General features: G+C 41.3%; 1 protein-coding gene across 8 annotated transcripts in view; it reads right to left on the reverse strand.

The window, feature by feature from the left end:
- Positions 1-219: 219 nt before the first annotated feature.
- Positions 220-26658, reverse strand: part of OSBPL3 (oxysterol binding protein like 3) — a 173615-nt gene continuing 147176 nt past the window's right edge. For all 8 annotated transcript variants that reach the window (XM_036097218.2, XM_078059380.1, XM_036097216.2 and 5 more), the window contains 7 exons: positions 20561-20624; positions 17049-17127; positions 15482-15626; positions 12433-12577; positions 8529-8655; positions 7166-7288; positions 220-4035 (listed from right to left, as the gene is read on the reverse strand). In XM_036097218.2, coding sequence (XP_035953111.1) covers positions 3939-4035; positions 7166-7288; positions 8529-8655; positions 12433-12577; positions 15482-15626; positions 17049-17127; positions 20561-20624 — 780 coding nt within the window. In that variant the 3' untranslated portion in view covers positions 220-3938. The remainder of the gene's footprint in view (positions 4036-7165; positions 7289-8528; positions 8656-12432; positions 12578-15481; positions 15627-17048; positions 17128-20560; positions 20625-26658) is intronic.

The following is a 26658-nucleotide window of genomic DNA, read 5'->3' on the forward strand; positions in this document are numbered from 1 at the left end:
CTGCCTCAGGTCCCCCTCCTAAGGGCTGAGGGACCTACATTTGTAGTATGGCAACTTTATGGTTTCCCAGTTTATGTCCCAGGGTATTCTTATTTCAAATCTCTATCACTTTAGATAACCAGGCATGTTTCTTCCTCAAAAGAGCCTAGCTTAGCGTCTTGTTCCCCTTCAGCAGCCACTAATACCCATTAACCTGGAAAAACAAAGACAAAGGCGGCCCTTTTTCCATGTTGTTTATTCACCGTCAACTAGCTACATGAGGGGGATAAACAAATGAGTACGAACTTTTTGGGGAGAATGGGGTATATAGGCGGAAGGGTGGGATTTAAACAGAAAATAATCTTACACACAGCTAGATAGAAGATTAACAGGTATCCTTTTTTTTTTCTAAAAAAAAAAAGTATCCTCTGAGGGTAATGGAGGAAGATAAAATCATCATTAGCAACTTATCATTGCATAACCCAAAACAAAAGTCTCAGAAAATGGTTTGCATTTTCTGTCATGATTTACAGATACTCTTGTGATAAATATTTCCAACACAGAAAAATAAAGACTAACACCAAGTAACAGATTTATACAACGCAGAGGGAAGTTGAGCGCATGAAAATAGCTATCATCTGGTAGCAAAAATAGATTTATGCCAATGTTAATATCAAAATGAAAGACATTCAAATGAATTATGCCAATACATTGGAACTATTATTCCTAACATCATAAGAACAACTTTATTGCTCCTATTCGTAACTAAAAGGCCGGAGAAAATTCTATGATAGCTTGAGGGCATAATATAACTAACTCATGGACTATGTGGTAGGCCTACAACAAGGTTCAATAGCCAAATAAAAACTTTATTCTTTTTCTTTTAGGGTGACACTGTTTATAGTAGAACAAGACCACTCATCATAAATCTGGAAAATACAGATGAGGGACAGTCCTTGAAGCCCAAGCAAGTGATTTACTGGAAGTAATTAAAGGTAGAATATGAGAAAAGCAGCAGTTCAAATGAAGTAAACATGAAGAGATTTTTTGTTCTGTTTTTTTTTTTAGCTTGTATATTTTTCTCTTCCAGAGAGCCCCACAGGAAGCACACAAAGACTGTGGGCTATGGGGGCACTCTAGGGACTTGATGGAGGATTGGACTGTTGGCCTAAAGTGCACTCTGGCTGTTTAGTTAGTCCCGGAAGCAGCCTGACTTCTGGGAGGTGAAGAGCAGGGAGAGTCGTGCTGGGATTCTGATGATTACACGTGACTCTGGGAAATACAAGCCGAGGCTCTGGCGCCTGCAGCTGGAAGGGATCTGCTGCCAGGCTACGCAGGAGGCTGCTGGACTCTTCCAGAATGATCTGCAGCTTGGGGTAATCGATAGAGGCCACGGGCACATATGAAGTACAAGGTAGTCGACTGCCCACAGTCCCGTTTCCAAGAATATATATGTTAATTCGCCATCAATTTGGGATGGAATAATCAGGAAGAAAAGGGAGGTTTAAGCATGTATCTCAGATGGTGTAGTGATTGCAATGATTGAATTGGGGTTTTCAAAGTCCAGAAAGTTAAACTCAACCTCCATTCTTCCCAAAGAATGCCACGTTTCGGTTTTCTTTGTCTTAAAAGTAGAAAATGCCCCAGAAATACAAATGAGATGGGAAGGTGCTATTGAGGATAGGGACTGAAGGAAGAAAGAAGCCATTTCCCCCTCAAGGTAGTTTTAAGACTATAATAACAGGATGCATCACTAAGCTGTTCAAATTTCAGAAACGCCCTTTATAGGGCTGGTACTGACTCGTAGCTTTTTAAATTTGCATATAGTTCCGTATCATATTCTAATTTATCACCACTTCCATCTCAAATAAGATGACTACAATGGTGGTATTTGGTCCATTTATCCTTGTGATTCCAAAATAAAGCATAAAGTCAATTGAAATAACAGCAGTGGGACAATTAAAAAATTTCCAGATACTGTATGACAGAGCTACATCCATTCAGGCTGTATGTCTTGTTTTTGTTGTGCTAGGTTTTTGTTTGTTTGTTTGTTTGTTTGTCTTTTTGGAGCCAGCTTCTAGAGGAGGCCTATTTAGTAGTCAGTATTGCTAAAAGTCTACATTTTCCTTCATAATTTGAAAACTAGATTTGGTTTTCCCTTGAGTATCCTTAAATCTACAGCCTGCTTTTTCCTGTCTGTGAGGAGAATTTGGATACATGCTTGAAAAGAAAAGAACAAAGCACATATACCAAAGAATTTGATTGTGTCATCGAAACTGCTTAGAAATGGAAATGATATTCACATTGTATTCATCTTGACTTCTTGATTTGGAAGGAATGAATGTAATATTTAATGAGCCATGTATTGTTTTTAAATGCTAATCACTTGCAGATTCCAAAAGGCTACTGACCCACTTTAAAACTCTCCATTTTGAAAATGCAATGCTGTCCAACTACTTGGTTATTTGGTGTGACACTGAAAAAATCATGCATTCTTTTTTACCATTATTATTCTACTTTTCATTCATAGAATTCTACATGCTCTGAAATGTTTTAAATACCCGTAAGTGTTTTCTGGAGAAATCTTTTTACTACACCATTATACTTGATATTCCATAGGATTATTATGGACATTAGAGTAAAAGGCTTAAAAATTAGGCTTTGGTTTTAATGTAATCTGGGCAGAAGTTGGCATTGCTTTGATAACACACTTCAACTACTGCACAAATTGTATTATTGTACTTTAACACTTAAAATGACAAAATTTCCCCTTTTAGTAGTTATAATCTGTATTATTTAAGACTGCTGCAAAACTCACAAGAGTGAAATGAGTAAGAAGTATAGGAAAGAGATAAGACAAAGCTTTATCAGAACACAACACAAAGGAAGAACATCAATTCTCTACATTTGTCTATAAGGCAGATGGTCAAACTTTTTATACAAGATCTAAAATATGGTGTTATTAAGAGGTAGAAAACACCAAAACAGTATTTAAGAAAAACTTGTTGAGTTATTTAAAATAATCAGTTATTTTGCTAAACTTTTAGAAAGTCAAACTGTTGTGTGGAATGCACTGTACGTTTTAGACTAAACTGGAACATTCCATACTCAACAGAGCTGTGGTAAAGTGTGGGGAAACCGGGGGTGGGAGTGAGATGCGAAAAACAGTTTAACTTGTCAAGAGTTCCGTTCTCACTAAGGAGAAATCTCCTACTGTGTCTCTGGGATGCCCCTATAGCATTTAATTAATGGGAATTTCTCAGACTGATGACAATTTCTCTGCGTAACAGGGTACACTTTTGCACATAAGGCAATACTCCTCTAGGGAGGGATGAGCTCAAATGCTTTCTCCTCTTCAGGAAGGTGCCATATCTATCTGATAGAAAAACACACATTCCACTAATCTTATACCATCCTCCCAACCACCAAAATGCAAATGCAAATATTCTTCAGACTCCAGCACCAGCAGAATTGTTCTGTATGAGCAATTCAAGAGCTGTCGGAGGCAAAAAGATATCTGAGCTACCAAATTAAACCTGGGTAGCTTATGCATGAGTGAGTAACCCTGGGTATCCGTATTTCTTAATGCACCTGGGAGAGAGAAATTTTTTTCTCCAACACAATTTTATAAGGCATAAATTTAATTTGAATTTTCCTAACCTTTGGAAAATTAGTGTTAAAGCTTCTTTTTTAACCCACACGTTAACATTCAATCTCTCATTTTTATTAAATACTTTATATATAAAATGAAATATCAAGGTGTTCTACGTCCATATAAACAATCGTGATAACATTTGAAATTGTAAAGAAACCTACTGAAGAAAATACATAAATACTTACAATGCTAAGCTAAGCACAGGTGATCATTCTAAGTAATTTCTTTTAAATACACAGACACAGCTGTGTGGCTTCGGAAAGCAAACACAGAAGTAGAAGGCGTATCATTCTTCTTTCCTTTTTCACCATAAGACGGGATGGTCCAGTTTGGAAAAACCAAGATCTTTTCTAAGTTCCAAATAGGTGCCGTTGCTCACCCAGGAGTCATCGTTGGATTTCCTGTGAAAGATAAAAAGAATTTCTTGAAGGCTATTGAAAATACTGTCATATCCCCTCTTTCCCTTTCCCTCTTTTCTTCCCCCCCCACCCTGGGCCTGGCTGTCATTCCACGTGCATATACAATATCCCTGACAGTCTCATACGGGGACTGTGAGGGAACAGGAAGCCCGGAAACGATTTTGTTACTTCTGACTTCAGCTTCTCAAACTTAGAGGCTGAGAAAAATGGTGCTTCTGAAAGAAGCATGGATAAGGGAAGAGTCTGTCATACATAAAACATGGCTGGGATGACAGCCACCAGCTTGGGTGTGACTATGTAAAAGCTACAAATCAACCAGGTTGTTCATATCAAGTTATAAGTTAGCATTAAAAACAGAAGGAATTAGAAGACATAAGAGTCAGGAGAGAATAGCCTTGGTTCACTATTCTTTGAATAGATAATATATTAAATAGATAAAAATTCAAAAGGTCCAAAAGCGTGGATAGTAAAAGTCTTCTTTCTATTCCTATCTCCCAGACTCCAGTCCTTTTTCTTCAGAGGCAACGACCTTAGAAGCTTCACTCTTTCAGAGAAATTTCATGCATGTATGAGCATGCATGCATACACATCCACACTCCACCCCTCTCCCATTTTTTACACAATGACAGCCCTGTATGGCGTCCTACCCCTTGAGTTTTTGACATAACAATATCTACTGGAGATCATTTTCCACTGTCACAATAAGGTCAGCAAACTATAGCCCAAGGGCCACATCCAGCCTTCTGCCTATCTTCGTATTATTGTGTTTTTTTTATTGAAGTATAATTAACATACAATGTTATATTAGTTTTAGGTATACAACATATTGATTCAACAGTTCTATATATGTCATTATATCAGTGGTCACCACAGTAAGTGTAGTCACCATCTGCCACCATACATTATTATAATATTATTGACTACATTCCCTGTGCTGTGTTGTTCATCTCTGTGACTTATTTATAGGTAGATCCCCCTTTAACCTTAATCCCTTTTTACTGGAACACCACCATGCCCATTCGCTTCACTATTGTCTATGGCTGCCGTTATGTTGCACAGTGGGCTTGGGTAATTACCACTAAGACCTTACAGCCTGCAGAGCTAACAATATTTACCATTTGTCTTTTATAGGACAAGTTTGGTGACTCTGGCAGTAGGGAATCCTGATTTCTTTTTAAACAGTTGCATGATATTCCATTGTAGAAATGGACCACAATTTAACAGGTACCTTACTGGTGAGCCTTTAGGAGATTGTTTTTAATCTCTAGCTATCAGAGACATATGTTAATAATAATATGATAGACATATATACCCATATGTAATTTTGTATGCACGTGAGTATAGTTACGTTAAAAATTCCTGTAAGCAGAACTGCGATGTCAAAGAGCGCATTCATTTGTAATTTTGTCTGATATTTCATGTTTTAGAAGCAAAAGCGGACAGTGCCTGTTTTCCCATGCTCTCGGGGACACAGATTTTTGTCACACTGGTTTCCCTCTTCTAATAAAGGGATGTGTCTAAAAGGAGCCGGTCTGCCTATCAGACACTTTACTATGACCCAGAGGAGCCCGGCTCTGTCCCAACTCTAGTTTCCACTTGGAATTCCCGCTGACGGGCCTCTCGGTCACCTCTCTGCCAGGACCACTACTGCTGAGGATTCTTGCCTTTTCTCCAGCTCTTTGCCCCATCCGATACTCTGATAATTTCACAGACAATCCAGAGGAAAAATAGCTAAGGCCACCTGGCTGTAGCCGTGTTTGGTCCTTTTCCATTCCATTCTAGACGGCTGCCACAACAGCCTACGTAACGTTTTATAAGTTTGTATTTAAATGTCAATTCCTTTTCCATAGAGCTCCACAGACTTTGTGAAGTCATTTTTGATGCTTTCACATTAGGTCGAATTGATGAATCTCTCTCCCTAGTTCTTGAGACAGCTTAGTTACCCGCAAGTTTTAATGATCCTAAAAAATACTGCAGTGAACATCTTTATAAATCTAATTTCCCTTGTTTAAAAATGACACTAGATGATCTATGAAAGAAAAAAAAAGAATTGGCCTACTTAAGGGTATATGTGTATGTCTATCAATTGATCAGTAAATCAACGGATCAGTCTGTTCATCTATCCATTTATCTATCTCTTGCCTTTTAAAAAAATAGTTTAAGGTGTCTTGTTTTTAAAATATTTAAACACAACCAATGAATCATTGAACACTGTATCAAAAGTTAATGATGTACTATATGTTGGCTAATTGAATATAAATAGAAAAATAAAAATAAATAGAATATTTAAACAAAGTTATGAATATTTGGGGATGAAACTCTGGCCAGTTGAATAATCTTCATTTGCGTGTAACCGGAGTTTGTGGAAATGATCAGAAGGGACCTGACAAAATCCACAATGACTCTAGGGGAAAAAAGCATTATATTTTGGGGATAAACATCACTTGTTGCTATTTTGCCGTTTTGGAATACATACTTTATTGCTGCTGCTGCAAGATGAGGAGCTAATTCCTGTGGTCCATTAAAACACAATGACAACCAAAAACAAAAAAAAACCCCAAACAACAAAGCTCTGGCTGCTCTGAAAAGTAAGAGAGGGGTGGAACCGGCAGGGCAAGAATCGGCTGCTTTCCTCTGTGGGCCTCATTTGTTTATTTATTTTTTTAAGGAACAAACAAAAAAGCCCCCCAAACCGTACAGAGCCCTGGCGTGTAGGCAGGAGGGCCAGGCCCCAGTCCAGGACATTTCACTGGGGCCTTCTGGAGATTTCTTCTCAGTTACTGTGAAAGGGGGTGGAGCGCCGATGGTCTCTGATGCCCCTTCTAAATCCTTACGTCTACTTTTAACAAGACCTTGAATGGCAAGTTATTTTAAAATGAATAGTAAATGTTCCACATCCAAACTGAAGTGTTCTGGAACTTCTGCAAACCAAGCATTAGACCCCTTGCACGTGCCATTTTTCCAGAGGAGAGGTTTTAGCACTCCGGAGCAAGAAAGACGCCAAGAACGCTCGCATTTGGGGAGGGGATGGGGGCGTCCCCTCCCTTCGTCCAGAAGCCTCAGGTGTCGCCAGTCCCTGTCAGCCCAGCACCCACGTGATGGGCGCGCGCACCTGAAAAACCGGGGCTGGTGCTCCACGCAGTTTTCTTCTAAGACCCGCCGCCTTTCTCTCTGCAGCTGTTCGATCCTCTGCTTTTGTATTTCAGCCTCTTCTATGTTCCCTTCTTCGAGGAACCTGGGGCAGTGAGGGGGAAAATAACAGAACACAAATTCCAAGAAAATACTGTCATTGTGACTACTCGAATTGTGTCTAGAACTGGAGATTCAATATGCTTCCCTATCCATAAGAACCCTCTCCAACCCTAAAAATGGTATTTTGCGGTACTTAGGGAAGATATTCTTTGTGGAATTGGTGATACATACGTGGTTCAAAAAATTGTATCTATAAAAAGGAATTTGTCCCTTTCGTCCCCATCTCTCATCCCACCTGCTTCCTCACCACGCCCTTTCCCGGGAGCCTCAGAACACATCAGACTGTTGAATCTTTGCTGGCTGGTAGGTGAAGAACTGGTATGTCAACATGTTTTTAAACATATGCATTTCTTTCAGTGAGACTGAGCATCTTTTCATATGTTTATGAGAGAGCTGCAGTTCCTATTTTGTGAACAGTTCATTTTCCTATGTCCATTTTTTTAATGAGTTCATCTTGATTTCTGGAACCAATTCATGAAATGAGTTGCAAATATAGATTTCTTAGTTTGTCATTTATCTATTTAATTCTGGGTATGTATATATATGTATATATACACTTATGTATATGTGTATGTATACACATATGTATATATACACATACACACACACACATAAAAATATAAAAAATATATTAAAAATATAAAAATATATATAAATGTATTATATATATTTTTTTACTTTGCCATGAAGAAGGGTTTTTTTTCCTTAAATAAAGTCAAATATATGTATATTTTTTTTCCTTTCTGGGTTTGGAGTCTTAAATTAGGTCCAAGGGCAGAGATAATTATGTCCATTTTACAGAATAGGAAACCAGGACTAAGAAAGTTTACACAGCTTATTGCCAGCAAACGTAGGATCAGAAGTTAGATTTTTATGCACCAAAATAATTTAAATCTGAGGGGTAAGGGAGCTGGGTGCTTTTCACTCTTTCAGATACACAATAAGTTCTGTATTATTGGATGCAATAAAACTCTTAAAAATAAATACTTTTCCGGATATTTCGATAGAAATAAGGCTCTACTGATGAATAAAGGTCAGGCCACACGTAGAATTAAGCTGGGCTCCCTTCCTTCCAGGACATGATTGCTGCAAGGCCCCCGAGGCCTCTACTCCTGATGACACTGTCTCTCTTGGGCACCTCTGGTGGTCTGGGAGTTGTTAGTAAGACTTTTCATAAGGAGTTTTACATCTCTGGAGATAAAGATCTTTTAAAAAGTGCTTACCTTTGGTCTGGTCTAAATCGAGTGTCAGTAGGTGGTAATAAAGACTTTGACAATGGGTCCATTTCATTTAATTCCAGGGCAAACTGTGTGAAGCCATAATATTGCTCATAGCCCTTTGGCATGGGATCTAAAAGAAAAAGAAATCATTCATCTCTAACTTGCCTTCCATTTACATTACATTTTAATTCCTTCACCTTTTTCATCTCAGATCAGCTATAATTTTTCTCTCTCAGCTCTAAATCCTCCCATTTCTAGTAAAGTATTCTGGCTAACAAACTGGTGGTGAATGTTCCTCTATAAATCTTTTTCTCTAGAAGTTTTCTTCTACCTACAAGGATCAGACCTCTTTTGTGTGGCCATATAGGGAATTCATGTAATGCCATTTAGTTTTTATACTGTGTAAGCTATAAAAATAATTTGTTACAAAAACAAACACGTTAAGGGGTGCCTGGGGGGCTCAGTCATTAAGCGTCTGCCTTCGGCTCAGGTCATGATCCCAGTGTCCTGGGATCGAGCCCCGCATCGGGCTCCCTGCTCTGCGGGAAGCCTGCTTCTCCCTCTCCCACTCCCCCTGCTTGTGTTCCCTCTCTCGCTGTGTCTCTGTCAAATAAATAAAATCTTAAAAAAAAAAAAATAAACACGTTAAAAAGAACTCTGGGTCCATTTTTTCCGGACGAACAAGACTCTCACTCTGGAGAATCCATTTTTCATTTAAGAGATGTCAAATCCTCCTGGAACTCTGCCTAGTTCCTAGAGTAGTGTGGAACCCATAGCAAGTGGTCAAGGTTATTCTTTTCTTCCATGCCTGCCCTTCTTTTTAACCAACGCTTGTCCCTCCAAATCTTACATATTTAAATTTAAATCTAGTTCAGCTGAAGCCAGGAGTAAACATGGGATTATACCAGCAGAAATGCTGCCTGATGTGAAGGGGACAGAGAAAATGGGACCGAATGAAGTAAGGCTGTTGGACTACTGCCATTCTACAGGATGGGACCATCCAGCTCTCCAGCTGCGAACATGTTGTTATCTTTCAAGTAAAGGGAAGAACGAGTGAAGGTGATTCAGAGATCATCAGGGCTGCCCTTCCCACCACAGGCCCAGACTATACAGGCCAGGGGCGGGGGCGGGAGGCTGCCTCCACCTTTCAAAGGGTGGGGTCACTGCTGCAGTTTTGACCTGCTGTGCTGCCACCACCCAGAGCCTTGGGGGCCTTGGGAGCAGGGCCACTGCCCCAGCGGATCCAGAGGGCGGGGCATTGAGCCAAAAATTATCATCTGCTGTCTTAGGATCTAATGGCATTTTTCTTTTTTTTTTTTTAAAGATTTTATTTATTTATTTGACATAGAGAGACAGCGAGAGAGGGAACACAAGCAAGAGGAGTGGGAGAGGGAGAAGCAGGCTTCCTGCCGAGCAGGGAGCCCGATGCGGGGCTCGATCCCAGGACCCTGAGATCATAACCTGAGCCGAAGGCAGACGCTTAACCGACTGAGCCACCCAGGCACCCCTAATGGCATTTTTCTTACTGGGTTTTGGACTTATCTGGTAGCCATCACCCCTTTCTTCTTTCCTATTTCTCCTTTTTGGAATGGGAATTATCCTACGTGTGTCCTGCCATTGTATTTAGAAGCACATTTTGGCTTCACGGGTTCACAGCGGAGGAGATGAATTATACCTCAAGTCTTACCCATAACCTGATTTAGATGATATTTAGCTGAGACTTTGGATTTTAGACTTTAGAGTTGATGCTGGAACGAGTTAAGATTTAGGGGGCTGTTAGGATGGAATAAATATTTTACATGTAAGAAGGGTGTGGTTTGCGGGGGCCAGGGGCAGTGTCATGGGCTGAATGTTTGTATCTTTCCAAAATTCATATGTTGAAGCCCTACCCCTTCGTATGGCTGTATTTGGAGAAGGAGCCTAAGAAAGGAATTGAGGTTAAATAAGGTCGAACGGGTGCAGCCCTGATCTAGCGGCTGACTGCAAGCCAAGAACACGCTCTCACCAGAACCCAAATTTGCCAGCACCTTGGTCTTTGATTTCCCAGCCTCTAGAACTGTAAGAAAACACATTTCTGTTGTTTAAATCACCCGATCTGTGGTATTTTTTATAGCAGCCCAAGTGGTCTAATCCAAGTGTATTGCTCTAACTTGAATCCCAACTAAAAATCAAGCTAAAAATACCAAGTTTACATATTGAGTAAACCAAATGCAGGCTAATAAAATCCACTCCTAGCCTAGCAGGAGTTACTCTCATGTACAAATACAAACACTTTCCATGAACTATTCTGCAAACCCAGTTTTCCAAGCTTCAGGAGTCCTTTCTGTCTAATTTTAACTCTAATCCTCCATGTATCCTAGTCATGAAAATCGTAGCAAAGCTTCCTACTGTGCCTTCAAAAATCCAGCCCAGTCTCCCAACCACCGGAGTAAAGACAGTGGTTCTTCTTGAAGATGGGCCAGAGATGCTCATGGCCAAGGCAGAAACACAAAGTCAGTGAGCAACAACAACAAGCATAACAGCTCACACCCACCGTGTGCTTTGTCAAGGTGCTACTATAACATCCCAAAGAGGAAGGCAATTTTCATCTCTGATACATACTTTAAGCAAAGGACAGTGAGTGTCTCTCTGAACTTCTAAAGCTTGGAAGGTGGCCACTGGTGCCAATTCATGCTGGCTTCATGGCCACCCGTGTGACCATATATGGTTGCTACCCAGCGAAAGAGACACTGTTGGTTGCTTACCCTACAGTTATTTCCCTTTCTTATTTGCTAATGGGAAACTGATCTGTTCATGTGGCATTGTGTCCTCCCTTGGGGGTGAATCTAAGCCCATCTGAATCTCTTCTGTCTACCCAGTTGCCCCTGAGTGGCTCAAGGATGGGTTTGGACCCACTTGAGGCTGACAAGACTTAATGATACATTTGCTGGGGAATCCTAGTAAATATTTCCTGAAAAAAAGAGAGACACAAGAGAAGACAACTCTTTTGTTCTCGCTTCTCTCCTGCTTAGTGACCTGTCACATGGGGATATGATATTGAATCATGATAAATGTTTTACATCCATGAGGGGACACATCACTGCCATATTGGGACTGGAGGATTGTGTCGTCAGTGGTCTGTGCTCTTGACAAAGGTAACGTTGCCTGTATAACAACTGTGGGGCCATCCAACCCCTTACTTGTTAAGTAATAGCACACATCCTAATGGTTTAAGTTACTATTAGAATGGTTTTTTTGTCTTATTTTGATCAGCCTAAAGCATACTAATGGTGGTATCTCAGAACAATCATTTATAATATGGCCAAGACTTGGAAATACACTTATCAGATTAGAAGATGGACAAAAGTCTTAAAATGTTTTGGGGGACATGTTATGAAGGTTTGGCTTCCCTAGCCTCCCCATAGCTGCTTCAAGGGCTCAGTATTTTCTAGAATTACAGGAGAGATCAGAGTGGCTAATGGTATTGGGTGAATCTGGGAGACCCCTAACTTTATAGAAGCCCCAGGTCACTCTACTTGTCTAGTAACAGTTTTCTCTTTATTCATTCTTACTCTAGAATGACCTCTTGTACTTCACTGCCACTGCTTCTCAGCGCCCAGGAGAGGCACAGGGGTGATGTGTGTAGCCCGAAAGACCTCCTCGGACAGAGTAACCGTGGATGAGCAATGGCTTTGTTCTGGGATGAAGAAGCCAGGACCTAGCAGACCACCTGAGGTGTTGGTGATAAGCATGAGGATGAGTTTGAGATAGGCCTGGTGAATGAAAGAGGGGCTGGTGGCTCGAACAGAGTTCAAAGCTGGTAGAGGCTGGAGACCCTGGATGGCGGACATTGATGCCAGCCCACCCGCAGTTCCTCTGGCCATGCCCCCAGACCCCTGGCCCGAGACTGATTAACCGGGGTACTGACTCGCTCTCCAGACACAAGTGGACGAAGAGGAGCCACCGCAGTAGATGCTTTCGTGCCATTTCCCAAAGAGCCGATGCACCGCTTTTCCATTCTTGTCAAATACTGTCCCTTCAATCTCACGGGCATTAGTGCTCCAGTATTTCGCCTAGGATTCAAATGAGAGTTAGCGGTTTAGTACTTTGGAGTCAACTTATTACAGATATTAAGAGAGAAACAAAAGTAAAGAAAAAAAAAACCATAGGAATGATTCTACATTGCATATAATTTGCCAGTTCTGGGTTCTGGCTTTTTTTAAAATCATACTTTTAATTACTTAATAAAAATTAACATCTAACCCTTTATTTATTTATAGTTTGCAACACAACAATCAACATTTGTGAGAGATACAGGTTTTTCCCCCTACTTTTGTTACATACAACATCAGAAGGAAAGGCTCAGGTCTCACACATCGGCCAAGTAATGCGGTTGGCTCTTAAGCCCCCTCCCCCGCGCCCCTCCGCCCCCAGAATAGCTGTTCTGTGGATGTCACCATGGCTCTGACTATTGCAATTTCAGAGAAAAGTAACTCATATATATTTTTTCTCGACAGGAACTAGACAGTCTTTTGTAAACCAATAAAGGAGGCTCCTTTGTAAAGCAACCAATTTTCTGTTTCTCCCATCATTTCTCCCCCAAACTAGATTTGTTCATCCAATCCACTGGAACGTGATGCGACCCATATTTACCCTGTGGATTGGTCCTGATCTGAGAGCAGCTCAGTCCAGCTCAGCCTTGTGGGTTTTATACAGTACCGCAAGCTGGCCAGCAGAGGGGGGTCGAACTCCCTAGAGTGGATGTTTCCCTGCCGAGTCTCCCAACTACCTGCCTGCCCTAAAAAATCTCTAGGAAAGAATGGAAGGCATTACTTCATAAATCAAAACTCCTAGTGCTATTTTCATCCAAAACAGAATCCATATTTGGAAGCCAATAAAGTTGAGCAGCATTTTGGGGCCATATTCTGGTGGTTTGGTTTCCCCATTTTATGTCTGTGGGGAAGATGGGAGGAAGGACAGAGGACAGCAACATCACAGAGCTGCATCAGAAACATAAACCTGAGGTCTCTACTCACGTAAAAATGGAGGAAAAGGGAAACAAATGCTGTCTCGGCTCTTAAGTTTATTCGGAAGCAGGAGTCAGATTTTCTGTTACAGATATGCTGACAAATCCAATGCTGGCAATACGGTGGGACGCCACAGAGGAAGGTGGTGCATCTGGGAAGGGCTACATCTGCTTTCCGATTCTCTTTCAACACCGGGGGCACGCCCAATGTTCTAATTCCCTCCTCCCTCATAGCCACAGAAATCGATCCTCTGGCCCTAAGTGTGTGAGTACCAGGTGGATGGTAGAAAGGGGACTCGAGCACATTTTCTTGAGGGAGCTGCTGAGAAGCAGGTGCGCTCACCTGGACGGGGGCATATATCCCTACTCCAGGTTGCCTTTTCTTCTTTTTGCAGAGAGACTCCATGAAGTTTTCGAGGCAGGTTCATTTTTATTTCACCCCAAACACTACTAGCTTTTTATCTGTCTACATCCCAGTCTGAATTATAGGATATAAGAACGACCCCAGTCCACCTCTCCATAATGTCCCCCAGCAGCTAGAGGTGGTGTGGAGAGGTACTGCGTGAAATTCCACAATTAGAGCCTCATCTCTCTGCTTAGGATTTTGACCTTAATTAAATGCAAATACTCCTTTAAGACCATTTTAAATACATGAAATTTTTAAGGGCAAGAGGAATCTAAGGGACTCAAAGCACTTGGAAAGTTAAGCAGACTCTTCCATGCTTTTGCCTTTGGCCAATCTGTTCATTTACCCTACGAATGTTCATGAGCCTTTCCACACATCAGCCTCCAGCAGTGAGCAAGATTAGATCAGGCTTTTGCTTTTCCAGACTCAGGGACGGTGAGGAGGGTATGCGGAACAGAAAATGAAAATACCCAAGTAAACCAACAGTGAGCAAGTTAACTCTGGGTGGGAAGAAACACTGTGAAGAAAATGGGATGTGACAGAAAGTGACTAAAAAGGCAGGGCTGATGATGGAAGGATCTGGGGAAAGGGGTCCAAGCAGAAGGAGGGGGAGAGAGAAGAGCCAATGTGGTCAGAGGATGGTGGGGAAGGAAGGGGAGGAGGGGGTGGTGGGAGCTGAGACTGGAGAGAAAGGAGTGGGTGTGTGCGTGCACGCACACAGACCTACGCACATATCGGCAGGGGTGTGTGCCTACAGCCACGTGTAGGCTTGTGTGTTCACATAGGTGTGCGTGTGCGTGCGCGTGTGTGAACATAAGGGGGGGGTGGGCAGCGCATACCACACAGGGCCTTGTGGGCATTGTCAGGAGGCAGGCTTTCGTACTGGGAAAGATGGAAGTTGTGGGGGGGCCTTCTGTGATATACAGCATGACTTTCTTTTTTTAAATTCTAGTAAAATATACTTAACAAAATGTACCCCTTTAACCATTTCTAAGCATACAATTCAGTGACATTAAGCACATTCACAGTGTTGTGCAACCATTATCATTATATATTTCCAGAACTTTTTTCATCTTCCCAAACTGAAACTGTGTGTCCATTAAACACCAACTCCCATTCCCCAACCCCCCAGCCCCTGGTATCACCATTCTACTTTTTGTCTCTATGAGTCTGACTGCTCTAGGTACCTCACAAGTGGGGTCATACAGTATTTGTCCTTTCATGTCTGGCTTATTACACTGAGCATAATGTCTTCAAGGTTCATCCATATTGTAGCATGATGAATTATGTTTTAAAAGGGTCCCTCTGGCTACTGCCTTGAGGATAGACCATAGCGGAATACGAGTGGAAGGAGAGAGGCCAGAGGGGCCATGGCCCTGATCCAGGTGAGAGAGGTTGGGAGGGGGGACACCAGGGAGCTCTTGGCGTTGTTTGTCTGATGGCACAAAGGGGAAGGTGAGACGTTCCCTGAGATATCCTGTGCCCTCGGGCCCCAGCTCTGCCAAGGCCTTTCCAGGGTCGAGCTCACGGGGCCACCTGGGTTACCTTTATAAAATTCACTTTGCAGTGGCAAGAGTCATCATTCAGGTTCTTGATGACAATCTCTCCGTAGTGCTCAATCCATCTCTGCCCACTTAAGATGTTATGGATGCAAGAGGTCACTTTGTTCCACTCAAAATGATCTCCGAAGCTGAAAAGGAGGAAACAGTGACATTAACAATTCCCAGAAGAGCCAGCAGCAAATGCAAACAAATATAGCTATTTAAAAAAAATAAGTCACAGGATGAATTACTCATTTCTTCATTTATGGAACCAACACTGACTGAGGGCCAAAGCCGTGCTGGGCCTTGTGAGCTTCCGCTCTCTGAGGAGACATGAAGGCACAGCGGGCCACAGCAGGCCACAGCGGGCAGGGTCGGGCACTCCGGAAGCTGCCAGGGATTTCACTAGAAGCTGGTGATCTCCTGGAAAAACCCACTCTCTCTTTTGACAGAGGAGAAAACTGAGAGCCAGAGGTGATTTGTCTAAGTTACCAGACTAGAAAAGGGAAGAGGCAATGGGGAAGGTGTGGTGATCTCACAATCTGCTCTCTCTACACACACACATACATGAATACACACATCTATATGTGTACATATGTATACACGTGTGTATGTATATATATGCAGAGACACACATCTATCTTATATATAAATCTTAAGATACACATGTCTTGGGGCGCCTGGGTGGCTCAGTGGGTTAAGTGTCTGCCTTCGGCTCAGGTCATGATCCCAGGGTCCTGGGATCGAGCCCCGCATCGGGCTCCGGGCTCTGTGGGAAGCCTGCTTCTCCCACTCCCACTCCCCCTGCTTGTGTTCCCTCTCTTGCTGTCTCCTTCTCTGTCAAATAAATAAATAAAATCTTAAAAAAAAAAAAAAGACACACATGTCTTAAACCTTTTTATGATGAGTAAGTATTCAGGTACTACTTACAGAGTCCTATAACAGTTATGAGGATAATGGTAATAAGACCAAACACTTAACATGGCATAGGCTCTGGGCCAAGTACTTTTTTCAGTGCTTTACATATATTACCTGTTTAATCTTCACAACAGTCCTGCAAAGTAGGTGGTTTATTATTCCCATTTTATAGATGAGGGAACTAGTGATCAGGAAGGTTAAGTAACCTGCCCAAGGATTTGCAGTTAGTAAGTGAGCACCCGAGTCCTGTTGGCCCCACCCTAGAAGCCACCCTCGAAGCCATTTTGCTTTATAAATGAGGATCAATAAACCCTGTAGGATCAAGATCATATTTTTCTTAAAAGGAATTTTGACAGTGAGGTAGGACAACAATGTTAAAGCAAAACTACCATTCTTGATTTTGTTAGAAAGTGAAAATGAGTTTTTAAAAAGCTTCTGTTCAGGGAACTTTGGTTTCCAGGTAGCATTCCCATTTGAAGGAAAGAAAATGTGAGCTTGTCAAAATGAGCTACACTTGAACTTACTGTCAAACCAATTAAAAGAAAAAAAAACCAACCATATACTCAGCACCATGGGGTATAATGGGAATCCCATTCCTAAAGCTGTATCTTGGCCCTAAGTTCTGTGCAGTTCCCAACCACAGAAGAACTTACGCTGGCAGAGTCACATGGGTTGTGCCAATGGGAACAATTTCCATGGATTTGCCCCAGAATTTGTTTTTCCATCTCACATCTGAAATGAAATACCAATTAGCACATATTTAGCAGGAGAGCTACACAGATCAAAGAATTCTTAGGCTGGATAAATAATCCCTATATAGAACAATCTCTTCATAATAAAATCCATTACATTATAGGATAACTTTTCATTCAATCTAAGTACCAACTGAGTATCTGGAACAGAATCGGAAAATTAAAATTATAAGATAAAGTCCCTCTCTTGGGACTCATGGTATGAAAGGCAGACAAAAGTGAAAACAAGTAATGCTCAAACAGAGAGGCACGGGTTATAACTGAGTATACTGTAAGACGAGATGGAGCCAGAGAAGCAGGAATGACCAACACTCTTGGGAAAGCATTAGAAGAGGCCACTTAGATCAGGCTTTGAAGAATAAGCAGGAGTTCACCAGGCAGAGAAAAAGGGATAGAAGGCATAAGACAGCTTGTTCAAAGGGAGAGAGGTATAAGAGAACAGGGTGTGCTTCTGTCCTATGGGTCTTGGATTGTTTAGAGAGAAAAGCAGAGAGACAGATTGAGTACAAAAACAGTGGGCTCTAGGAGCCAGGCAAAGAAGTTTGGTACGTATGCGCTGGGAGGAAATAAGATGTTTGTTTAGAGAGAAAACACACGTGATTAGATACAGACTTTGCAAAGACAATTGGGAGTAATACAAAGAATGGACCAGGAGCACAAGAGATGAGAAGCAAGATGACAAGTTACAAGGCTGCTGTAACTGATCAAGAGATAAGTGAGGATGAAGTGAACTAAGACAGTAGTGGATAGAGTAGAAGGGAATGATTCCAGAACCATGAAAGAAGTAGAAATAGAACTAGTTGGCAAATTAGATGCAGATTCTGAAAGACAGGGAGAATTTGTAGATGATTTCATATTTTTCTCACTTGCATAAATGGTGGCACCAATAGGGAGAGAAATAGAAAAAGAATAGGGTAGAGGGCGCCTGGGTGGCTCAGTCAGTTAAGTGTCTGCCTTGGGCTCAGGTCATGATCCCAGAGTCCTAGGATGGAGCCCCGCATCGGGCTCCTGCTCAGCGGGATGCCTGCTTCTCCCTCTCCCACTCCCCCTGCTTGTGTTCCCTCTCTCGCTGTCTCTCTCTCTGTCAAATAAATAAATAAAATCTTAAAAAAAGAGAGACTAGAAATAGAATTTAAAAAAGGGATAGAAAAAGGATGGCAGAGACAGGTGATCCCTCTGACTGCTGCATGACAATACAGAGACCATGAGGGAGCAAATGTGAAAGCAGGGAGGCCAGGAGGGGGCCATGGCCATGATCCAGGAGAGTGATAGGGCTGGGACCAGGCAGCCCCTGGCCACATATACATGATTCCACTTATATAAAATATCCAGAATAGGCAAATCTATAGAGATAGAAAGTAGGTAAGGGATTGCCGGAGGATGGAAGAGGTTGATGGAAGTTGGGGTAGGGGTAGGTATTAGCTAAAGGGGTTGCTGTTGTTGGTTTTTTTGTTTTTTGGAGTGATAATAAAAATGTCCTTTTTAAAAAGATTTTATTTATTTATTTATTTATTTATTTATTTATTTATTTATTGAGCTCAAGTGGGGGGAGGGGCAGAGGGAGAGGAAGAGAGAGAATCTCAAGCATATGCCACACTGAGCACAGAGCCCAATGCAGGGCTCAGTCCCACGACCCTGAGATCATGATATGAGCCAAAATCAAGAGCCAGATGCTCAACTGACTGAGCCACCCAGGTACCTCTGGAGTGATGAAGATGTTCTTAAATTGTGATGATAATTGGACATCTTTGTGAATATCCTAAAAATCATCCAATTATACCTTTTAATTAGGTGAATTGTATGATATACAAATTATAGCTCAATAAAGTTTTTACAAAAAAAAAAGATAACTGTTTAAAGCAAAAGCAGTAATGATGTATTGTCGGGTTTATAACACACATAAATAAAACATGTCCACAATATGTGAAGTGGCATAATATTACTTGAAGACAGACTTATGATAAAGATACATAACATAAAACCTAAAGTAATAACTAAAAAATGAAACAAGGAGGTATAGCTAATAAGTCTACAAGGGAGATATGATGGAATGATAGAAAGTACTCAGTCCAAAAGAAGGCAGAAAAAGAAAAAAAGGGAAACAAAGAACAGATGCAACAAAAAGACAACAAATCCTAAGAGGCCACATTTAAATCCAACTATATTAATAATCATAATAAATGTAAATGGCCTAAGCAACATGATTAAAAGGCAGAGAAATGTCAGATTGGATTAAAAAGCAAGATTTGGGAGTTGTGAGCCTATGGGAATACGTGGGACTGCCCAGGAAAAAGGCTGATGAGGAAGAAAAGAAGGGGACTGAGGAGAAAACTGTTGTGTAAGGTAAGGAGCACATAGAAACTACTTGGAGAAAGTCCTTCTCGTTGCCTAATCCATTACTTAAAAATAATAATAAAGTGCTTACAGGGTCAATAACATTTAGCAATTAGAAGGTTACAGATTTTATAAGAATCATTCCCAGGGGATTTCAGTGAAAGTTAGAGATTTTTTTAATCAAGCTTCAATTCTAACCTTTAATGGCAAAGATTCAGAAAAAGTACTCAGGTACTTGTAACCTAAACCGGAATTTTGCCTCCAGAGAGAGGAACTGGGTGGCTGGGGACTAAGGTGGGGGAAGGAGCTTTTTTTTTTTTTTTTTTTAACAAAGTGTATTTTCAAAACTCTTAAATTACATAGATTTTTTTTTTTAAGGCAAAGGGGTAAATCAAGTGTCATCACTGTTAACAGAGAAAAATGCTTTAAAAACTGATGTGTGCTCATTGTTTGAAAAGCCAAGATGCTCAAGTTTTCCTCAAATTGTACACTGTGCCTTTTGAATAAATATATAAGTTAATAAAATTAATTAATCCATTTAGAAAATATTTGCAGTCTTATTTATTCTTCGGAACAACCCACCCTCTTCCAAAATCCAAAATACAAACTGAAGGGAGAGACAACAACCCCCAAACTAAAAAAACTCAGCAATCTAAAACGTGCTGTTTAGAAATAAAATTAAAACTTTTCAAAAGCAAAAAGAACCCTGTTGTCTAGACTCTGATAAATACCTGTAAATATTTAGTGTCTCTTGAAATACACAAGGCATTTCAAGTGGCTGTGGAATTAGAGAAAAAGTTACAGGAATAAATGGTGGTGGCCCAGACACAGATGAAGAATTTTTTTTTTTTTAAAGGCACAACTAAATTATCCTCCTGAATCCTTAATTATGAAGTAGACAAGTATCGGTAATTGTTCAGGGATGAGAGGCAAGAATACCAAGTGGAGCAGATCCATGCAACAAGGCCCAAGTCCAGGGTCCTACTTGTGATCTTAATAAGCACTTGCAGTAGTTCCTGAATAAAATAGATCTATAACATTACAAAAAATGACAGAGGACAAATATATGAGCACATTACCTTGCCAGAAAACAAAATTTCCAGACTCAGCGTGACAAGCAGAGATAGGTGGATGGTGGCTGACCTGATGGGAACAAAGGCCAGAAAACGAAAACTTAATTCACTTTTGTGTCTCGTGAAATCCATTCCTTCGCCCTTGCCTTGAGAGGTAACACAGTGTGCAGTGTCTAAGTGAATCAAAACTTTCATTTTCCTTCAACAAACTGGTCCTCAAGAGGGCGCTCCTATACAGTCAGCCCCAAGTCGCTCAGGTTTGTCAGGCGTGAGAAGAAATCAGGTGCATGGAAGCCTCTTGAAGTACAGGAAAAACAGCCAAGAGGCAAATGTTGGGGACAGAGACACGTTTTGAAAGATGTAAAAACAAAAGCAGGGTCAAGCAAGGGCTGCCCGCTCTTAAACCATATAATCCGACACTGGCTACCCATGTCAAAATCTCTATTAGCTGTTGAGAAAGTACCTGCAAATGCTTTAATTAAGATATCAGATAATAAATATTTTAAAATGCTACCTCCGAGAAACACAAAAATATTCTTGGCTCAGCAGTTTTTGTTGTTTTGAAAACTCTGCATCACAAAACTCAGCCTCTTTTCAAATCCTCTATAAGACTGGTCTAAGACAATTTTTTTAAAAGAATAATGTTTCTATAAAAAAAGAGCCAAGCAATTATTGAAGAAATGTTAGTCAACTACTAAGAAAAACATTTTATTCATTTTCTGTCAAGATAAAAAAATCTTGAGTAAATATGTAATTTTGTTCCCGGAAAGAGAATCCCCTGTAATGGAGACTGTTGCACATTTCCCTGAGTTTTGTCACTGGGGTCATTACTTCTGTTCTGTTCACTAATGAAGAAGCTAAAGAGAAAATGGCTCCTGAGCTGGGTTTCCTCTTATCTCAGTAACGCGAGGCAAGTGAGCAGTGTACGTACCATGATTATAAGTCAGGACCAGTGAAACCGGACTAATGCAGCCAGCAGCATTTCACAGTTTCTCTGACTTCGCTGGTTCTTAGCAAGTATCTTACATTTAGAGCATCCAGCCTAACTAATGCCTCCATTACACATGAGGAGACCAGAACCAGAAAAATTCAGTAATGTTCCCCAAACACACCGACAGGGAAGAAACAGAGGTCAAACCCAGCATTTTCGGTTTACATCAGTGGTTTTCATTCAGTGGGGAGGTGACACATCTCCAATCACTCACCTTGCTCTGGACCCTCAGCTGTAATGAGGAACATGGTGTGAAAACCACTTGTATGTGCCTGTCACTTTAGGTGGAGAACTCTAGGCTAGGCTAGGCTAGGCTAGGCTAGGAGAGTCATCCCACATACACATTTAACTGATGGAATTTCAACTGTACCAGTTTGACCCGAAGAAAAGTAGAGACAAAGATTTCAATAGTCCATGTATCTTTCAGGTCTCAATGAACATAAATGCCAGATCTGATATGAGGTGGAAGATGCGAATTTGCTACCCCTTGGATGATTTTAGTTCCCACAGCCTCTTAGGAATGTGGCCCCTCTCTCTGTGCCTATGGGATTTTCCAGAGCAATTTTCACTTCCAGCATGGTTTAGAAGCCTAAGTCCTAAAATGCAACTCTCTGCTGGCCTTCATTGTCTTTTTTTCATTGAACTCCTTGGAGATACTTTATATCACAAAATGCTGCATCCCGGTTCCCCCTTCCTCCCCCACCAGCTCTCAATGAAAACAGTGGAGTTAACTATTAAACCTTGGGATCATATAAAACAAAACCAGGGAAGACAACACCTACACCCTACTTCTTCCTTCTCTCCCCCACCCCTCAGTGCAGCCGGTGAGGAGCTATGGAATGTGCCCCTTCCCCCAGAACGTAGGCATATTTTAAAGTGGATTATTAAAAGTAGATCATATTCATTCCCACAGAAACAATTGTAGTAAAAAATGTAGGGTTCACAGCCTTGATCAAGAATTTGGCATTTTATAGGTGTGGCCAAATCTGGCTACAAACATCAAACATCAAAGCAAAACACAGTATATACAAACTATAAACCTCTTCTGTAATAACTTTAAATCCCATAAAACTGGGATAAATATACTACCCACATGAATTATAAAAAGAAGCCCTATTATACCATAAAATATATATACATCCCATAAAAAGGCAACTTTGACCTTTTAAAACTATTGTGTCAGATACATGAATCAGTGCTTAGAATACCTTTACGTGGGTTCAAAAGCTGTTTTCTGGATGAATAAATCTCAACATTCAAATATCAGTGATTTTGGTTTTTTTTTTTTTTCTTCCTGGCTTAAAAGGGCCTTTGGGAGTGATTTATTTGGTGCACATTGCTTTTAAGAAGTTTACAAAGCTTCCCAGGAAAATTAAAGTGAAGTCTTATTTTTCTTTGATATATTTCCTCACAACAGGTATTTATTCATGAAACATTTCTAGAGCATCTACCGTGTGCTGAACTAGCATCAGGGAACAAAGGGGTGCTTCTGGAGTCCCAGAGATGTGGGTCTTAACTCGGCAACATCATCTAATGGCTGAAGGGCCTTGAGCAAGTTTTTAAGTCTTTGGGCCTGAGTTACCTCATCTATAAAATAGGGCTAATCCCACCGGCTTTGCAAACAAAAAGATGACACATATAAAATTACAGGACCTTATGCCGGTATGAAGTGGGCAGAGACTAAATTTTAGCCATTTCTCATGAGTAGTATTTCCATTGAGTTACCATGGTAACCTTGTGTCTTCATTAGCCTTATTCTATAAATTAGGAAACAAAGAACCTGTCCAATGCTACACAGTTAATTAGGATGGTGGGGGTGCTTTAAACTAAGGTCCTCTGATCTCAAATCCAGTGCTTTTTTCTTTATGTCCCAGTTGTCTCTCTATGGCTGCTCTCAAAGCTGGGCTCTGGTCCTCCCCCAAAGCCTCTACACGCCATTAAGATCTCATCTCACGGATATTTAGACAAAGAATCTTTTGAGTCTGAACTTCCAATTTCTCTGAGTCTCATTTATGTCATTGTAAAATGAGGTCTGAGGGTCCCTCTGACTTCAAAATGCTCTAAATCTAATATCTAATTCTCAATGTCTCTTCAAATCCTAGCATCAGCCAATTGGAAAAAGATTATACTAAGGCTTTGACTAACTCAAAGGTCCATTGAAAGGGGGTAATTCAAAGTTCATAATCTAATTTTTGTTGATGGCAATCTTTTTAAAATCTACTGGAATAGAGAATGATGAGCACAATCTAACCTGTCTTAGTGTTGGATTTAGTTGAGTTTCTATTCTCGTTACATCTTAACCCAGATGTAACCCAGAAAGGTATTTGATTTTGAGTCTGAACTGACCCAGCCCTGAACCAGACACTGTCTGTCAGCTTACTGGATAAATCCAATTTAGATGGGTTTTTAGCATCCCTCTCTGCCTCTTCCTCTCCATCCCAAATAAGAGCAATTTCCAAGTGGTAAAGATTCCCAAACATTCAGGAATTTAGTATATATGGTTCTTACTGTGCAGGTATTTATATGTATCTTTCTTTCTGTAAGCCCAAAGTCAGTGAGTTCCCCTACTAGTTGAGAATTCCTGTCATTTATTTGTATATCTCAAGACTTTCTTCACCCTGACCTGATCATTTTTTATTTATGCTTTAAATGTACTTAATGTAAGAGGTGAATGGTATGGGGAGAAGCAGATAGGGAAAGAGTACATTTTAATATTTGCGTATTTGTGTGAGTATATCTTTTTCAGATTTAGAAAAATATCCCTTAAATACATCATTTCTGCAGCTGTCCAAAGACCTAACTATAGATTCTACCTAGTTCCTGACTCGCCTCCAACCTCAAAGGGCAGCTTATAGAAAAGAGGACGAGCGCAGGTTGAGAAATCATGCAGGTGCAGGAGCCAGGTGAGAAATCCCATGGCGCTCATCATTTACTGACTGCCTCTGATGTGTCCGGTACTGTCCTAATCACTGGGGATACAATACATTTTGGTGCAGAAGTGGGCGAGATAGATAAAGAAATAAGGACATAATTTGTTGGTAGTGACAGGTGTTAAGGAGCAGAATGCAAGGCATGAGGATGGGGGGATGGTAAGTGGGAGTGCTATTCCAGACAGGGTGGTAGGGGCAGGACTCTCTACAATGGAATCGTCTGGGGCTAGAAGAAATAAGGAAGTTTTCACCACGTGGAAAACTGGGAGAAGCGCATCCCAGGCAGAGGACACGGGCACTGCTCAGGGCTGGCCAATGCTCCGAATGTTTTAAGAGAGGCAGAAGGCCAGTGTGGCTGACGCTAAATGAGCAGAGGTGGGAGAGGCCTGCTCTCCAGGGCTAGCATCTCAGGGACTTTGTGCGGCCATGGCCAGGACTTTGGATTTTATTCCAAGTGACGGGGGAAATCATTGGAGGTTGTAGAGCAGGTGTTGCTCCTGTTTTGAAGCAATCGTTCTGGCTGTTGGGTGAGGAATTGGTTATGGAAACAAGAGGCCAGCTAATGATTCTACTGCAATGATCCTAATCATTGATTACATTGGCTTGGGCTTGGAGGCCAGCACCAGTGGGGGAGGCAGTGAAAAATGGCTAGCTGCTGATCAATAGGATATGGATTCTAAGAAAAAGCTATTAAGGATGATGCCAAGGATGCTGGCTGATTTGGGGGGAGAATGCAGTTGCACCAATTATTTTCTCTTCCCCCATGTTCAGAGTTCATCACTTGGTTTGACAAACCCATGGCTTCTCGCCAAAACCAGAAACAAAAACACACATTAAGTGATGACTTGACCCAGAAGTGGAGAACTGGTTTAGCTGCCTTGTATTTGATCAATTGCTAGTTCTATTTGAACGGCCTGCATTTCCCTTCTGATAACCTCTTTAAATAAGATGCCACTTTAATCAGTAGTGACAAACTCTGCCTACTAGTAGATAAAAGAGCTGTCTTATCGTGAGTGAGCATGCAGGGAGAGAAGTGATAGGTATGGTATTTATAAGTCTGTCCAAGAATGTATGTTCAGAGTTCTCGTGATGAGTAACAGAAAAGCAAGGAGGGCTGAGGCCAGGGAGCAAAGGAAAAAAAAAAAGACTTCATTTGCATCTTTTATAGGTTAGTAACTTCCAATAACTCCATTTAGCTTTTCTGTCGTGAACTCTCAACAGTACATGGCTGAGGGAGGGGGACCCAGGGGGGCATAAATGGTTAGAACGACTCCAACAATGATCTGACAACTGAAGTTCCAGAGCCCCATCAGGAATGATCTCTTCTAGGTAACAGCTTAACTGCATAGCCTTTATATATAAAACCTTTCCCAAAGGTATAAAAAGAGAAGCAAAGCTAACTGAAATCAGTTTTCTGAACCACCCAGTCTCCAATGAAGCTCCAAACCAGTTGGTCAGCTGCCTGCCAGGGGGCAGGAGAACCAAGTAAGGAAGAACCTTTCAGCAGGACACCCAGTCCCTGAGGAGAAAAAGGAAGCCCTTTCTGAATTCCCCTTTTTATGAGCTTAGACAGCCAAGGCTGAATCACAGTTCTTGGCACAAAGCAAACTCCTCCCTGGAGAAGGTGGAAGAGACAGAGGGTAGAACACAGGAGAGGAATGTTTATGATTTACTCCTGAATGTTGCTTATTCACAAAGGCCACACCCCAGACAATAATGGGAGCTGGGAACAAAGTCCTACCCGAGTTTGGTCTAAGTGACAATGGCAGGCCAAGTCCCATCCAATCAGCATACATAGCACTATTTTCCCATTGGCAGCCAATGACCCTGGCAGCTCTGAGCACAGTAACTACACCTACAAGAGACCCCAAGAAAGGTGAGGGAGGGAGGCCACTGGAGTCAAACAGTGGGCACTGAGAAAAGTTAATGCTCTAGGCCTCAGTTTCCCTGCCTCTAACTGATCCTCACCTCACCTGCCACACAGCGGTATTTTGAAGATCAAATAAGATCCTGAGCAAGTTTGAAAAGCACAAAGGACTCTGCAAACCTAACAGTTATTGTTGTGAGGAAAATTTGAACAGCAAATGCCTTCGCTGGTCTCTGACTGCATGAGTCATTTTGATGGTGCATTTTGGGGTCTTTTAGGTGAGAGACAATACAGAGGAGTGAGCTGTGATGGAGCC

Source organism: Halichoerus grypus, chromosome 12 (assembly GCF_964656455.1).
Source record: "Halichoerus grypus chromosome 12, mHalGry1.hap1.1, whole genome shotgun sequence".
NCBI lineage: Eukaryota > Metazoa > Chordata > Mammalia > Carnivora > Phocidae > Halichoerus > Halichoerus grypus.